Consider the following 18467-nt stretch of genomic DNA (forward strand, 5'->3'; position numbering starts at 1 on the left):
ACTCTGATCCCTTTCTTTGCCATTATATAAAAATAGTGTTGCTACAAAAGTATAAATTAGGCTTACTAATAAGACAACTGAGATCTGAAACTACACAGGAATCTGCTGCAACAGTGCAATAAAAAAGACAACATTAATAGAATCAAACCCTTTTTTGTTACATTTTAGTAGATTATAAAAATAAATGCCTTTTTTAAAAATAGGATGCAAGCAACACTAGTTTCTTAACCTGAATTGATAATAGACTATAATCAATTTAAGTTTGCATTCTTATACCATTTTGTACAATAATTATAATGAATAAGTTCAAACAAACTAAAACTTACAGCTGATTAATAACGGTATCTAACTTGAGTTTTTATTATATCAAAAACCTGTTGAAATGCTGCTGTTATTTTTATTACGCATCGGCAGCCTCCAGGAATGCTTCTTTCACAACTTCGCCGTATTTGAAAGACTTCATGTGTTTCGCAAGAACGTGACTGACACGATAAGATGCTCTGGTAGCAGCCTTGCTCTTGTTGTTGGGCCTGGTGGAAATGGACTGCTGTGCATTTAGCTGTCCTCTCAGGCCCCTCCCCTTTTGGAGCGTAGGGCAGAATTAGGAGGGAATTCCGTCTCGTACCGTTTGTGCACTGTTTTGAAATGCCGCTCCTAAAAGATCCTTCTTCGATAAAGCCACGCTCGCATTGCAGACGAGACAGATGGACTTTGAATTGGAATAGATACACAAATAATCATCCTCCCACTCGGAGTGAAAATTATATATGTTTTGCTTCTGCCATGATTGCGGTCTTGTGTGTGTGCGGACTGTCTGGTGTTGACATGGTGTTGACACGGACAACTAGTGCACTGCCCACTGCCCACCAGCCACGCCCCGACACATGGGGTCACGCCGGCCAATCACAAAGCTTTGATGCGTTCATGTGCATTATTCTGGCACAGGAAGATTATGTTATAGGACATTAACGATAAAACAGAATATTGTTGTTCTATTTTTAGACACATCTCGCGATCGACTGGGAATCTCCCCGCGATTAACCGGTCGATCGCGATCTACTGCAACACTCCCCACGCATATACACAGTGCTTACATTTGATAGTAATGCAATCAAACTTAAATAATGTCAGTAATTTGTAATTCATTATTTAATTAGATATGAACTCCGGGCTAACAGTGTACCCGCGACTGTTACAATGAAGACTCGATATCAGCTCACGGCATATAGGTGTAAGCAGGGGTAAAGTGCTATTTTTTTATAGGTGTGTGGACCTCATATAGGGGGGTCCGGGGGCATGCTCCCCCGGGAAGATTTTTAAATATTGAAGTTAAAAGCATCAATCTGGTGCACTTTGAGAGCAAAATGAAGAGATCTATGGATACATCTCTCAGCACCCATTTGAAACAGAACTGTAAACAGATTTACTTTTTCTTTATGGATATTTTACAAATCACTCCCTTTTAAACTTTATTCTTTTTTTAATGTCATATAGTATTTCATACCTGTTTTTAATTTATTCTCTTATGTTTTTATAACTATAATGATCATATAAATAGGGGTGCACATATCAAATAAGTATGTGAACATAACCAATAACCTACCATAGCCAATAAGAAATGAATGTAACTTATTTTATTTGTGTTGTTCATTCATATCTTATTTTACCGTAACATTTATTTATTTATGCATTTTTTTTATCTCCAGTTTTAAAGGATATGTATGGTTCACTGTCCTATAGTATGCATTGGAATGATTTCAAACCTGTGTATCCCAATAATTATAGTGCCTTGGAAATATGTGTTTACATAAATTGTGACCAAACTTAGACTAAAGTGAACTATCTAAACACTCAGATTCCTTACCTCACTGAGCTGTAGTTATCAGCCTCTCAGTCTGACTGGAGAGGACTCTTCCTCCACATCATTGTAGAAACATCTTCTTCTTACATCCGTTAGAGCAGCTAGCACCAGATTCTAATAACAACAGCGCCGGTACCGGGCGGTGCGCCCTTCTCTCTCCCTCGCTCACTCGCACTTTGGCTGTGAGCTGCGGGTGCCAGATAAGCCAACATCCCCTATTTTCATCACTTACAGCGCCCATCGTACGGGGCAAATGAAACGTGTAACCGGGGTGAAAAGGGTGTTACATGAACTTAATTATGAATATTGTTACATCAAGGCCGAAAATTAGGATGAGCACCAACGGTCAAAAATGTTTTTTTCCCTCCCAGAACTGTCAGCGCAGCGCCTCCCCAGATCTGGCGCCCTAGGCGAAAACATCTGTAACGCCAGTGCTACGTGCCGACCCTGAGTTCATATGCAACTCGCAAATCTCTCTCTCTCTCTCTGTCTGTCTGTACGCAAATGCGCCTTTTTTTTTTTTTACAGGTCTTTCAAGGAACACAGTCCTGATTGTGGGTTTCCCCTTTTTGTCAAATGTGGTTTTGCTAACCAGTAATTTAAGTTTTCTGACCCTGGAAAGACTTCTTTAGTCTTCTTTCAAGACAATTTAGGCGGTGTACTGCTCCACATCTTGTCAGGTAACTTTGGTCTTTCGCCTTTGAATGGTTGTACATTCATTGGTTCTTTGTTTCACACCTTGGTGTTCTTTGGCATGTCGTTTCAGTCTTGCAACTGCTCTTGACCAATCAGAGCATTTCTGTAAGCGATCCAATAATGACCCGTCTTCCTTGCGAAGTTCAGGATCATCCTCATTGATTTCTCCCACCTTGCATTCTCTTACAGGTAGGTCCTTTTGCCAAAGAAACGTTGGTCCTGTGAACCAGTTTGAAGTCTTCAGTCGCTCTGCAGTTAAACCTCGAGAGGCATGATCTGCTGGATTGTCTTTAACTTTGGTTCGGCTCACATAGTGTACTTCAGTTTTGAGACTGAGAGAAGGTTCTACACCTGGTGTCACTTGTCTTACTACTATGCGATGGCTAACGCCTATGGCGTCTCCATAATCTAGACAGGGATTCATGTTTCCAACAATACTCCATCCAAGGTCTGTACGTTGTGCGTAAGGTTGATCTTCTTTTCCAGACACAACTTCTCTAGGAAGTAAAGCTTGTGAGCAGTTGTACCCTATGAGCAGACCCACTTCACAGTCTTGCAGAGGTGCAATCTCTCCTTGGAGGTGCTCTAGATGAGACCAAGCTTTTGCAGTTTCATCTGTTGGTATGTGAGTTCTGTTGGCTGGAATGAAGTCACGTGGTGGTAAGGGAATCTTTTTACCGGAGTAAAAGCCTCTGACTTGTAGGTTGTTCACTCTTTGAGCGCTTACAACTGTGGTTCTTGAGGTCATAGTAGATAGCTTGAGCTTGACTTGTTGTTTACTTGCTTCCAAAGCCTCAGCTACTTCACTTAGCACAAATGTTGTCACTTTGAGAATCCAACAGAGCGTATACAAGGATTTCTTCTGCTGGTTGACATGTGGATGAAAGCCAGACTGGAATTATAGCAGCTGTTTGCGTGTTACCTTCACCAAGTATTACTCTGTTGGAAGTAGCCGGTTCTTTCTTCTTGTTGTGTTGGTTGAGGTCTTTCTTTGTATCTTTCTTGATTTGTACGCTCTTCATGCAGACAGGTAGGATGTTGCTTCTTGCATACTTCACATACACTCCTACTGTGGCAGCTCCTTGACTGATGGCCAGTCTCGAGACATCCAAAGCATAGCTTCTGAGCTTGAATGTACTTAATTCTGTCTGGAACAGCTTGCTCCATGAACTTCCTGCAATTGTGCAAGGAATGCCAATTCTTCTTACACAGAATACATGTTAAGACGGTGTTTTCGTCTGAACTTGTGGTCAGTGTCTTTGCTGCAAAGCTTTGTTGTCTTTGACATTTGGTGTTTTCAGCTTCACCTTGCTTCAGTGATTGCAATGATGTGACAGGGTTACAGGCAATCTCAATCTTTGCTTCTCTTGTCAAAAACTTTACAAATTTGCTGAAGGAGGGAAATTGTTTACTGTCTTCTTGGACTTCAGTAACCTTCCGATTCCAGCTTGCAGTTAGCCAATCTGGTAATTTTGAAAGTATTTACTAGTATCCTGTTTTCATTACAGTCATTCAAGATTTCTAATGCCTTGATATGGACCATGGCAGCCTCGCAACTACGGAGAAAGTCTGCAAAATCTCTGAGCTCAAAGCTGTGCTTAGATCCTATCTTGGGCCACGATTGAAGCTTGTCTCTATAGGCTTTTGCAATTGTAAATGGATTCCCATATCTCTCCTCAAAAATCTCCCATGCTGCAACATAGGCAGATTTGGTTCCGAGCAGGAAATAAACATCCAGTGCTTTCTTAGCTTGTCCACTAACATATCTTCTTAAGTAGTATATCTTTCCTTTGTCTTGGATGTTCTTCTGGTCAATCAGTATTTCAAATGAAAGTTTCCAGTCATTGTATTTCAATGCATCCCCACTGAATACTGAAGGTTCAGGAACTGGAATTCTGTTGGCAGTTAAGGCACCAGCTAGCACCTTAACAAGCTCTGCTGTACTTTCACTTGAGGAAGTAGTGACAACCTGTCGTTGAGGACTTGTGGGAGCAGGCACTGGGTTACTTACCAGATCCCTCTCTAGCACGTCTTTCCATTCTTCTCTAATGGACTCTTCTTGGTCATACACTTGCATTCTTGCTCGTGCTGCATTGAAATATTTTACTGCTTCCAAATGCTGTATTTTTCTCCGTTTGTCATCCAGAGTCTGTTGTAGAGCTACATGCTCTTCTTCCAGACAAGCTTTCATTTCTTTCTGAACGACGTCTTCTGGCTGCAGTCTCTTGATCAGCTATCTTTCTTTTAGCTTCTGCTTCCAGGCGCTGAATCTCCAAATGTTCTCTTTCTTGTTCTTGTAACACTTTTAGAACAGCTTGGCTTGCAGCAGCCTCAGCGGCAGCTTCTTGCCGTTTCACAGAAGACTGGTTCGATTGCTTGGAGTTGCTTTTCGAAGAAGTGTCGGTGCTTGAGTTAAAGAGAGAACCTGCTTCAGGCAAATTTTTCTTTTCTCCTTCTGGAACCTTTCCATCCAGGAGACTTGAGGCTCTGATGATGACAAACTTAGAAATCTCTGTACACAGATCCACTCTTCGACACGTGTCCTGGTCTGGAGTTGAGATTGTACGCAGATCCTCATAAACATGTCGGACATCTTCTGACAAACTTGTGACATCATGAATTATGTCATTAAGCAAATCTTCAGATAAAGACTCTGTTGTTTCAGATAATGGCCGCTTAGCTGTTTTCACTTGTGTTCTCCATTTCTCATAATTGTAGTTGAACTTTTGTAGGAGCGTTTTCATTTGTTCTTCTTGCATTTCTCTACCCTTTTCTGTAGGAGTTTTAGTTCTTTGACCTCTTCTTAGCTGCTGTGCTTCAGTGTTATCCACAGCTTTGTTTTGGGACTCTGCACTTTCCCTGAATTGTAGGCTCACTAGACTTAGACATTAGTAATCACTACTTTAAAGTGACTCACTTTTATAAAACGGCAAAATGCAGTTAAACCTTTTAATGAACTTTCAACACTTACTCAAATGTAAGTGTGACTTAAATGTACCCTATAAGACTTCAATAGAGGTAGAAATGCACTTAAAATAGAAAATGTGCAAAAAACAGCTTAATTGAACTTTACACCTTTCAAATATATACTCAAAAATAAGACTTCAGAACTTCAATGAAATAACTTTCACTTATTATTCCCAAAAACACACTTTGAATTAGAAATAAAATCACTTATGTTCCCTTTAACTTTACTTTTTTAACAAGCCTTAATAAAATGACATGAGCAAATAAGTCAAAATGCTAACCACACACTACTATAGTTGGCACTCACAGTAATAACGGTTTAGCAAACCTTTACAGAAGCCCTTTACTCGGATCACTCTTGATTTCTTGGTGTCCAAGTTCTTTATGGCTCTGTCTTGAAGCGTTGCTCTTTTAAAAACTGCGCGCGTCGTCCACTTCTGTGTGTGCATGCGTAGTTTCGCCTCCTCCGGCGGCCATTTGAAGACAGCCTCGTGCTCAGTCCGTGATCCTCTGAAGTTGCCGCTTCGTCAATTAAGACACACTCGCGTTGATGGACAGTCGAGTTTTCACTGTAATTCCCTCGAAGCACAGGCAGACACAAGTGGCTTTCTCATTACGGGTTTATTCCTCCGAATCCACCGTGAAAACTACACAAACAAACAGTATAAATGACAAACATAGTTTCGTGTTAGACACACAATAACATGCACAGCATGTGAGATAACTAGCAAGGTAATAAACATAAAAGTAATACAAACACAACAACATACCTCGTTGGGCTGCATGCTCTGTAAACCGAGGGAAGTATTCTTCAGTTCTCTTCACAACTTGTATGTATAAGAATACAAAACTAATTGAGCTGTAAGTATCCGTGCATCTTACTCTGAGGGTGCTTCTCATGTTCTCGCTCTTTAACTCACGCGAGAACAGCATAACGAGACGTGAGCTTGGACTTCAAAATAAAAGACTAAATATTGCACGCATGAAACATTACAACAATAATAATTAGTACACATAGAAAATACAGAATAAAAATTACATTTTTTATTTGGTTGCTGTAATTACCTTTTCTTTACCTATTTTATAGAATTTTTTTATTTAAACGTATGAGACAAAGCCAGTCTGTCGGCATCAATAGTCATCTAATACAAAGTATATATGAAGTATATAGACATTCTTCATGCACATAATGTACAAAATCCTTACACCTATATTTATTTGTTAATATATAAAACATTTGCACTATTTCTATAGTAACGACCTTGCAGAACACTTGTATAATATAGACTTATTGAAATCTTACTTGTACACATAATGGTATATTCTTTATTGACTTTATTTGTGCAGCTTTGTTGTCCTTGTTTTTAGCTCTTTTCAGTTTGAGGACACAAAGACTAGACAAACATTCCTGGGATTTGAAGTCTAATTTGATTTATGTGAAAATGATAAAACGCAGCTTGTTTTTCATGCGTCACACTTAACCGTTTCTATCACATGACTGTTGTTTTAGTTCTTGCATGATGAAAAGTGTCTCTGTTTGGTGATTTCACTGCGTTTCCCCCCCATCGGTGAAGCTTGCTTAAGGATGTGGTTTTCTCTTTAGCGTCACGAGCCACACAGTTATTTAAACTAATTCCTCCTACGTCTGCTCTACTGTGTACTGAGCTTTATCATATCACTGTCGTTCTGTGTAATGTTGTCTCACGGCAATTTTCAGCATTTGTCGCCCTTTAAAGGTCAACGCCATCGGCCCTTTTACATGTGTTATGTGTGGGCTTTCTAAAAACCTGCTGGCACAATAAGATCAAACAATCAAACGATAAAGGGGTTTCAAACAAACGGAGGTAGATCCTTTGCTTAAGCTGAGTAAAAAATACTCCATTACAAGCAAGAAATCCTGAATTTAAAATGTTATAAGTAGAAGAACAGATGTATTATCAGGTCAATGCACTAAAACATCGCGAATGGAAGGGGGGGGGGGGGGTGCTGAGGGGGCTGCAGCGCCCCCATCTGTGAGGCTCCACTAGCACCCGCACCCCCAAACGCGGCGCACTTACAGTGTTAGCGCGCCACAGTTTCGTTGCTGCGAGATTTTCCATTTGGGTACGGGCACGTCACTGTACCCAGGAAGACAAAGAGACATGTCCAACGAGGCGTTCTGGGGCAGCAGACAGGTCTTCTCTGTGTTAGAGCTTTACTCGCTACAGGGTGTACTTTGAGGGTTTTGACTCTGCAGGCCGTTTACATGCAGAAAAACCTTCATAACACAAGGGGACGGGTCAGAACCAGAAAAGCAAGACATGGGACCTTTAAAGGTTAATGTTTTCACGGTACTATTTCATCATAGAATATTTCAAATGTTCCTGTCTTTATCACTAACACCTACATGTAAGAGCATTTTGATATTGAGGTCTGCCAGTGTGGAGGTAATATTAGCATGTTTTTTATATGTGCAAAGAAAATGTAGTGAAGGTAAAAGTGTTATATTTGCTCGGGCTGCACTATTAATCAAAATGATATCTTAGTAAGGACTAGTGCAATATTGAAATTGCAGTGATTGTGGCACTGCAGACAAGAAATGGTTACAGACTTAATAGAAAAAACTGTTTGTTACAGATCCTCTCAAAACATCTACATTTTGCAATTGCCTTTAAACTAAAAGTACTTAATTACTTTGCAGCAAAGTGGCTGAAAGATACTGCTGATTGGCGTCAAACACTCATACGTTTATGTTTGTCTTAACTGGGTTACGTCAGTCATTTTTATTGCATTCTTCATGAGGTGTAAATATTGACTTCCTCTTGTTTCAGGGTGGGTGTGGACCCGGACCAGGACCAGCAGCCGTGCACAGACAGCTTCCAGGTCCTGCAGGGGGTGAGGAACTATTTTATTATTCATTAATATTTCTCCCATTTTTCCCCCTTAAACTGTGGGTTTTCTCTGGAAGTGTTTCCTTGTACGATGTGAGGGTCTAAGGACAGAGGGTCTAAGGACAGAGGGTGTCGTTTTTCTCATACTGATATTCTGAACAAGCTGTGCTGTTGTATTTGCTGTAAAGTGTCTCTACTGTAGGCTATTTTTATTATATGTACAGCACTTTGGCTCGACCAAAAATCGTTTATAAATGTGCTATATAAATAAAACTTGATTTGATTATAAAGAAATATACATATTTTCCTTTCTCCTTTTAATGCCAATTAAACCCCCTTGATGTAATTTGAGAAATGGCAGAAGGGGAGGGGAAATACTTAGATTTTAGGGTGCACACTTCCTTTAAGTTACTGCTGAAACTCTTTTACTTCTGCAATTTAAAGTGAGTCAGCAAGTCTGAAGAAACCCTTTAGTTTGTCGGATACAAATTGCTTATTTTCTGAGAGCTATTGAGAAATATAGTTTTAAGATGAGAAACGGAAACAAATAAAGGAACTACATTAACAGTATTGGAGTGAATTCCTACATATCCACGTATCTACAGTATATAGTACGGTTCCATTTTATCCTATTTTATATGTATATTTTCTATTCCTGCAACTTACTTATTACCTGTTTTATTGCACTATTTTAGGTCTGTTTCATTCCATGTTTTTAAGTATATTTAAGGTTGCAATGGAGATTTCTGATTTTTTTTTTTTCCAAAACTGCTGTAGCTTTTGTGCATACAACAAAAAAAGCTTTTTAATATTTTGTGTTGAATCAAATCATGAATATGCATGATGTATGTCCCGCTGTGTGTCTGCAGGAGGGGCCTCAGGCTGAAGGACAGAGTAAAACCAAACAGGAGAGCGCCTGGCTGTTCAGACTGTGGTACACCTTCGATCACAAGTATCCTTTCTGTACCGACTGTCTATTTAAAGGGAATATCCTGCTGATGTGCAGGTGTATATCAGTATGTAGTGTCTCTACTTTAAAGAGTCCTCTCCTGCTGATGTTCAGGTGCATATCAGTATGTAGTGTCTCTACTTTAAAGAGTCCTCTCCTGCTGATGTTCAGGTGTATATCAGTATGTAGTGTCTCTACTTTAAAGAGTCCTCTCCTGCTGATGTTCAGGTGTATATCAGTATGTAGTGTCTCTACTTTAAAGAGTCCTCTCCTGCTGATGTTCAGGTGTATATCAGTATGTAGTGTCTCTACTTTAAAGAGTCCTCTCCTGCTGATGTTCAGGTGTATATCAGTATGTAGTGTCTCTACTTTAAAGAGTCCTCTCCTGCTGATGTTCAGGTGTATATCAGTATGTAGTGTCTCTACTGTCTCCATGCTTTAATGTTCAAAAAGCTCTTTATTTTTCTCATACTGCCTGTGCTGCAGCACCTCTTTTCACCCTCTGTCTGAAACCAGAGCCCAGTCTGCTCTGATTGGTTAGCTGGCTGGCTCTGTTGTGATTGGTCAACCGCTTAGAGATGTCCCGCCCCTCGTACAATGTCTCGGAGCTATAGCCAATAGGAGCGTGAGTGTGATGTCGCTATGTTCTGGAGGTAAACAAAGGAGTCCAATGGAGGCGTTTCATGTTTTTGGGTAGTCAGGACAACGTAACATAAATCTCAGTGCTCCGTGATAGGCGCTAATCAAAGAGCATAGGCATGGAAAAGTTGCTTTCATATACAACATCCCCATATAGTATAGAAAAATACATAAAGGCTGCAGCCACAGGTTCCTATGTGGCCTCGAAAGAAAACGAGACTTGTTTCTAAACTTCAATTTAAGTTGACAGGAAACAGCCAAAGCATCTGTCTTGAGAATTTATGAACAAAGACAAACACTAAATAAATAGCCGCTGTTTTTACTACATCTGTTAAATAATGTGAGTTGCACTTTACCTCCTGAGAGTGAATCCAGGAGAAACAGGAAAACGGGAAATGTGCTAAACACATTAACTACAGCCTGTTGGAGCAGAGGCAACAAACGCGTCATGGAACAAACTCCTCGAGACTCCCAGAAGTCTCCCAGTCTGTTTTTCAGAATCAACGATTTTTTTACGCCGGAAAAAAACAGCAATGTGGTGTTTTTAGCAAACATGTACCGTACTTTTCGGACTATAAAGCGCACCTGCATATAAGCCGCAGCAGCTAAATTGTCCGTCTGTCTTGCTCTCGTTCTGTCTCTCGGTTCCACTTTCACTTTGGCGCGCTACCTGTCTCACTCTTTTCCGGCCTCCAGCCTTTCCGCGGACCGGTCCTAGAGCCCGTAGAGTTAAAGGTGGTTAATTTTACCTGTAAAATCCATAGATTTAGGAGGTTCCCTAGTGGCCGTTAGCTGTACAACAAAAATGGGGGAAAAAGTCGCGGTTTATAGTCCGAAAAGTACGGTAATGCAGGTACAAATATTCCCAAACTACCAATTTGTATTATAAATTGCGTGTAAACAATCCGGCTACGCTAACACTGAGAGCAGCAGCCTCTTGGCGGCAACCGGGAAAATCCCCCAAATTCACCAACATCATAATTCTTTGAATAAAAAAACACATTTCCTTTTCATTTCTACCTCTTATTAATGTCTCCCCTATGTTTGTAATTAATCTCACTCTGATGAAAAATGTATAGCTGTTTTCCTCAACACCTGCCCAGTTACCTGAAGCCCATCCTGACGCACAGCGGCCCCCCCCCTCACCTCCACACTGCCCGCATACTGCAGCCCGCTGGCGAGCTGTCTGACCAGCCAGCAGGCGTACGAGGTGAGACACACTTTTGGACTACAGGAAAGGGAACACCTGGAAAAAACATAATTATGCCGCTTTAAAGGTCACCTATTATGCAAAATCCCCTCTTCCTCATGTCTCTTCTACATCAACATGTGTCCCCTCTTCTTCATGTCTCTTCTACATCAACATGTGTCCCCTCTTCTTCATGTCTCTTCTACATCAACATGTGTCCCCTCTTCTTCATGTCTCTTCTACATCAACATGTGTCACCTCTTCTTCATGTCTCTTCTACATCAACATGTGTCCCCTCTTCTTCATGTCTCTTCTACATCAACATGTGTCCCCTCTTCTCCATGTCTCTTCTACATCAACATGTGTCCCCTCTTCTTCATGTCTCTTCTACATCAACATGTGTCCCCTCTTCTCCATGTCTCTTCTACATCACCATGTGTCCCCTCTTCATGTCTCTTCTACATCAACATGTGTCCCCTCTTCTTCATGTCTCTTCTACATCAACATGTGTCCCCTCTTCTCCATGTCTCTTCTACATCAACATGTGTCCCCTCTTCTTCATGTCTCTTCTACATCAACATGTGTCCCCTCTTCTCCATGTCTCTTCTACATCACCATGTGTCCCCTCTTCATGTCTCTTCTACATCAACATGTGTCCCCTCTTCTTCATGTCTCTTCTACATCAACATGTGTCCCCTCTTCTTCATGTCTCTTCTACATCAACATGTGTCCCCTCTTCTCCGTGTCTCTTCTACATCAACATGTGTCCCCTCTTCTTCGTGTCTCTTCTACATCAACATGTGTCCCCTCTGTGGAAAGAGACTCTGAAAGTTTCAGGAACAAAGATTCTCTCTCTTTTTGATCCATTTCTATAAAAACCTGTCTGAAAATGAGCTGATCAGATTTTGGCCACTTTATGATGTCATAACGATGTGTTGTCTTGTGTAACCATTAGCCAATCAGCAACCAAGGTAACCCCCCCCCCCCCCCCCTTATCACCTGAATCTCATCCTAGAGCACCATTGAGTTCTTTGTAACCAAGTCTCTCTCAGAGGGGCGTGGGGAGGGGCTCCTTATCTTCATCTAAAATCAGCACTTTGGAAACAGGGCTGAAACAGAGGGGATTATGGGTAATGCTGCAATGATCTGTTTTGTGTTTATCTGAGAGCTGTAATATGTGGAGGAAAAACCGTATAATAGGGGACCTTTAAATGATACTATAAAGTATTTTTTTATCTTGTTGAAATGTGTTTTTGTTCTGCCAAGGTTTAAGATCTAAGGATATATTTCAAATTGGCTTAAACCGAAGCGCTGAATGTGTGCCTCAGGAAGTCTCTCTGTAAATACTGAAGGCTTTTCTCTCAGGAGAATTGTAATACCGTCAAAGTATTCGTCGAGCCTGCCAATAAACGCACAAAGCCCCGAGGCCTGCAGTCAGAAAAGGAAATGGACAGTGGAGAGACCTTATAAAGGGACACAAAAGGCTCTTTTACAGCGCTTTGAATAACACTCTTATATTTAAACACTGAAACACACGGACGGATGGTCACACTTCTCTTTTTCATTTTATGTTGAAATTCTCGACTCTCCTCTCTTTTAGGGTCACCGTCTGGTTTCAAACGGCTTTTAAACGAGTCTTTTAGCTCTGCATCGATACATGTTTAGCTGCTGTTTGAGTTTAGCATGTTCATTTATCAGCAGCGCTCAGAGCTCTGAGCTGCCAAGTGAGCAGACGGGATTAAATTAAGCTCTGATTCCTCGACCGTTATGGATATTCTAAAACGGGGGGAGGGGATATAAACAACAACAACCAAAAACAGGATGTTGGTTCACATTGACCTCAGATTGTGTAACATTTAAAATGCGGTAGCATAAAATACTTTTTGAAGGAATTTATTGCTACATTTCAACATCAAGGCTTTACAACCACACATTGAAATCATTGAGATGTGTTCAAGAAACAGATTCGAAAATTACATTTTAAATACAAAAAAAATACAGGTATAAAATATAAAAAGAAAAGTAACAGTGTGTGCAATTAATACATTCTTATTAATTATTATATTTATTTTAAGGATTATTATCACCATATATTTAATAATATACATTTATAATTTAATAAGTATTTATTTCTATATTAATTTTCATTATTTATTCACTTTTGTTTTCACTTACAGAAAAATACTTGTGCATGTTTCTTTGTTTTGTTCATTTAAAGATGTAGGAATTAGCATTTTGAACGAACTACATGTGAACAAACTGAGTCTATAAATAACAAAAAATAGTTGGAAGGCCCCTAAAGTCAAAAGAACAAAAATACTGGGCATTATTCCATATTTTTCTTATTGTCAACAAATCCCATTTCAGTCAGACAACTCACGTGTTTCTTAATACGTTTATTATAGCAGCATATAGTTTGAGTTTGGCGTCTAGGCTCGGGCCTCATCACTCCACAGATTAGAACATTGAGTGATGATTAGATAACTACCCCCGAGCCTACAGGTGGAATCTGGGGTGGATGCTGGGGTGGAGCTGGGGTGGAGCTGGGGTGGAGCTGGGGTGGAGCTGGGGCAGACGAGCAGCAGCAACATGAAACACAGCAGCAGGAACATGAACGTAGCAGTAGCAAGTGAACACAGCAGAGGCAGCAGCAGCGAGGCAGAGGCAGGAAGACCTGGCAGCTTCAATAGAGCGGCATGTTTAGGAGAATGTGTTTGGTTGGTTGTCAGAGGGACGAGGTGCGTCACGTGTTAATGTATCATTGGTGCTCGAGTTGACTGCCTGAACCAGCTCGCAGGCTTCGCCCCATATATGTGAAAAAGACATGCCCTTTGGTTCCTTCTGAATCTTACAAATATAAAGTTACTTTTTTAAAACAGGCGTAACTATTTCCTTTAACAGCTGGGGGGAAATGCTCTTGTCTGGGACTACTTTCAATGGCGGATTAATACCAATTTGGTGCTCTAGTGAGGACGGCCTAATTCTATGATAAAAAGAGAAAATATCTTACTATTTTTACTTCATTGTTTATGTTTATTTTGACTTATCCTCACGTGTCACTATTTAAATTAGAAACGACCCCTTTTGAGGAGGGATTGATCTCTTTTTTTATGCGTCTGATCTGAGTAATCCCTGCTGACCCGACAGTAACTCGTCCTGTTTTGCCCCGGGACACGAGCAGAGTATTGATCGTCAGCCGGTCAATTAGGGGCGGGAGAACCTCATGCTGGAACTGCAGAGCTATTCATTACTTACCCAGCATGCAATGTGTGCTTTTAGACAAAAGGCAATACAACTTCCTGGAGAGAAATGTCTCATCGCTGACGGTTTCATTTAGATCATGCATGTTCTGACTTAACAAGTTAGCGTCATTCAGTATTGATTAATTGCATCCCCTCAGTGTATTATAATTCTATGATGTTTTTAATGTTGTATGTGTTGCTGCTTCTTTGTGTTTTCTTTGTCTTCTAACATTTTGGACCACTTTTATCCTTATAGTATTTATTTTGTAAATGCAGTCCAATGTAGGCGTTTTAGGTGGGGGGGGTGAGTGTGTGGGAGAGAAACTCCTTCTGGAGGACACACAGGAAGTGAAAGAACACACTATAGGGAAGGGAAAACATTATACATCGTGGGACCCTGTTAAATCACACTCATGTCCCCATGTTGTCTCTTTGTGTGTGTGTGTGTGTGTGTGTGTGTGTGTGTGTGTGTGTGTGTGTGTGTGTGTGTGTGTGTGTGTGTGTGTGTGTGTGTGTGTGTGTGTGTGTGTGTGTGTGTGTGTGTGTGTGTGTGTGTGTGTGTGTGTGTGTGTGTGTGTGTGTGTGTGTGTGTGTGTGTGACCTCCACCTCATGTCTCCTCTGTGTGTTTTCAGAACCAGCTGAGGGACGACCCTGACTTCATGCGTGGCGACGGCGGCGGCGACCTTTCCTTCACGTTTGGAGACACCACCATCACGGCCAACGGGGCGTCTGGCAGCGGGGGGGCGGGTGTTGGAGGGGGGGAAACTGCCGGAGCGTCGGGCTGGAGCGTGAACGGCAGGAGGAGCGGCAGCACCTCGGAGGAGGCGCTGGAGCGCGAGCTGGACTCCCGTGAACAAGAACTGCTGAGCCGGGGAACTCGACTTGTTTTCCCCATCGAGGATCACATCTGACCGCCATGTTTGTAGTCCTTCAGAGATGAGAGGTATTATGGGAGGAGAAGACGGGAGAGTGCCCCGGGAGCAGAGCTCGAGAAGATATTCATGCTCCAGGAGACGTGCATCCTCTCCGTCCACCTTCACTGATTGTTTCCTTGCATTATCAGAAGGACAACAAATATCACCGTGCCAGATGCAGGCTGTTTTTGAACATGTGACACTGGGCGTGCAGCCGAACAAGAAGAAGACTCGTCCTGAGATCCGACCAAAATGCTTCTTCGCCATCTACGCCCTGAAACCCAAACTTTGATAGTTTATAATTCCTCTTTGTCCCATTCATCCGAAGCTGCTGACAGTGTTTGGTCTGTTTGTGAGGATGCCCTTTTTGCTTCACAAACACGCTCTTGTGTGTGGGGGGGGACTCTTGTGTGGGGGGGATTGTGGGGACCGTGAATGTGTTCGGCTAACACCGCTCATCATGGGTGAATCAGCGCGGGTGGAGAATGTAAATAGCTACAATGCAGAGCTTTGTTCCCGCTTCTTGTCAGTGCATTTCGTCCCATGACTGTTACAAAAAGCATCTGTTGTGTCCAAGTGTCTGAGCTGGATCTTTGTCTGTGTCCCGGTCTGGTTTTCATTACAACAACATGGACAAGCTTTGATGCTCATTGTCTCTGCCAAGGCACCGTTTGTCCATTCGTCTGCAGAACAACGACTGGCCCGATTTTCATGACACTTGGTGGAAGGTTGCAACACGAGGCGGAGAAGAAAACGTTTAAATTATGATTTAACCTGTATAATGGGGTTGAAACACAAACTACGATACACTTCCATTAGCAATGGAAGATCAAGCGTTAATGCTGCGTGGTAAGCATAACAAATTAGTTATTCACATACAAATTTAAAAAGCAACACTGAAAGTCAGGGGGCATTTTATATTTTACCCGATTCCTCTGCTCCCCACTGTTATGAATAAATACTAAACACTGAAATAGGCCTTCAGTACATCTTCTTCTTTTTAGAGTCAATGTTCTTTCCCCATTTCGATTTTAAACTCTGCCTTGGTGGGGGTCTGCATCTTCTAGCTTCATATTAGCATGTTGCACAGGCTGAGCGTGAAGCTAGCATCACAAGGGCTCCCTCTGCAAAAACGGAAAAGGATTTGGATTATTGCAGAAAATAATCTCGGTTTCAAAATCCAATGTATGATATTTACACATTTTGCTCAGCAGGATAATCTCCCCATGTTAACACCACTTAATGAGCATTCAAGTAAAAAGCTAACGTTAGGCTATGAAGGTAAAACAGCGTGGTCACATGACTTCACGCCACCACCGCTAAGCTAAAGGCGGCTAATGTTGGGTGTGATGACGTTAACATCTCTTCAGCTTGTGTTAACCACAGAGCTTATTTCAGGTTAGCAACCAAAATAACAAATAACCCTTGACTTCGAGACTAGGATACGGAAAATGCTAGAATGAAAAGAAATGTCTGATTTATTTCTGCACCACTTAATGAAGGCAAATTCAACATTATAAAAGTAAAGAGCGCAGACCTCCTCTAAGTACATCCATCTCACTTTTGCTTGCTTCAGCTTCACACTAAATGTCATGAAGAGTGGGTTAGTCGTTGTTACGTAATCCTGAACACAGTTAAACGAAAGTAAGCTTCTCGGCGTAGTTTTTTTTTTTCATGCATCAATTTGTGTTCGACTTTAACTAACAATCATTTTCATTATCAATTAATCTGTCGATGATTTTTCAAATGTTATGGATTTGTTGTTTAGTTCATGAATGAGAGAAAATAGTCTCCCATCACCATTTATAAGAACTTGTTCAAATCGCTTGTTTTGTTCAGAAGTCTTTCATCAAAGTCTCCATCAATAAGAGTTATCCAACAACTTTAAATGTAACTGTTCTAACTTTCTGAAACCTATAATCCCAAATAAAGAAGAGCAGCCACTTTTAACAAATACTGACCATGGTGCCAAGTGCTCGAAAACAACCTTATAATCTGCGTTATTTACGTTATTTCCCCCGTTTCGAAATACACGGTAATAAAGACACTTCCGTAAACTCTGATTACATTAAACCTGATTCCCCATTTATCTGATAATGCACATAATAAGTAGAAACACAGGTTTTCCTGTTAAGCACTCTTATTTATTATGAAAGGAAGCATCTTGATTCTTGTGAAATCTGAGCCATTTTTAATGAGACGTTAGAGAGCAACCTGTGCATCAGTCTCTGTATTCATTGACATTTTTTCACAACTGATCAATATGGTTTGCATCCTCACTCCATGTGAATTATTAATTATTTATACTGCATAGATAAAGCTAATGACCTGATTACACAGGGTTTCTGCAGGTTTCTAAATATTTTGGGGTCAAACGGGCTCAAGGAAAATATGTCATAGACTAACTTACGTACATGCATATATTAAAATCTGTCAAAACTATATTAATTGATATGGGGTAAGACCAAAAAGCTGATTGTTAACGGCTTTGCATGCAGCCAACTGTGTGTATCCAACAATAATAAAAATAACAATTTAAGTATATTATATCAGACTTCTCTTATAGGTCATGGGTTAAAATAGTTGTAGCATTGTTTAATTGCAGTTACACAAAACAGTAAAGCATTAAAGACAATCTGACCTTTTAAAACCTACTTATCAATAGAATATAAGACTATTAAGGACCTGCAGACGCCCTGTTTCGTTTCCTCAATTTTTGTTGGCAATTCCAGCTGCGCAGCATGATTTTGAGGGCAGATTTTTATATTTGTAACTCTCATCCTATAATGTAAATAGTAACTGACTAAACCTCCCTGGGTTTGGGAGGTTTTTATTTTGGTTTTTATTTGTCCAGACTCATGTTGTGTTCCCTTGTTTTACCGCGTCAAGAGAGACCCGTTTTAAATGCACCACAGAGCACGTGTCGCCTTTTTGTTTGTTTACATTCTTTAACACAGTGGCTGCTGCATTAAAGAGCGACCCCCGAGGGCAGGTGTGAAAGACGTGATTGTCAAAGTGCAGTGACCGAGGACCTCCGAAGTGGAAATCTAGTTATGTAAGCTGTTGCCAAGCTGCGTGCACTGAGGGTCATTGAAATTCTTGATGGACTGAGACGCTAACGTTTTCTTTCACAGTCTCA

At 41.0% G+C, this 18467-nt stretch overlaps 1 protein-coding gene across 1 annotated transcript in view; it reads left to right on the top strand.

Moving 5' to 3' along the window:
- The window catches only part of slc9a7 (solute carrier family 9 member 7), a 40385-nt gene extending 23063 nt beyond the window's left edge, over positions 1-17322 (top strand). Inside the window, 5 exon segments of the mRNA XM_034081578.2 lie at positions 8335-8398; positions 9264-9346; positions 11086-11116; positions 11118-11192; positions 15047-17322. Of these exon segments, the coding sequence (XP_033937469.1) occupies positions 8335-8398; positions 9264-9346; positions 11086-11116; positions 11118-11192; positions 15047-15325 (532 nt within the window). The 3' untranslated portion in view covers positions 15326-17322.
- The last annotated feature ends 1145 nt before the right edge of the window (positions 17323-18467 follow it).

Source organism: Pseudochaenichthys georgianus, chromosome 4 (assembly GCF_902827115.2).
Source record: "Pseudochaenichthys georgianus chromosome 4, fPseGeo1.2, whole genome shotgun sequence".
NCBI classification, from domain to species: Eukaryota; Metazoa; Chordata; class Actinopteri; order Perciformes; family Channichthyidae; genus Pseudochaenichthys; species Pseudochaenichthys georgianus.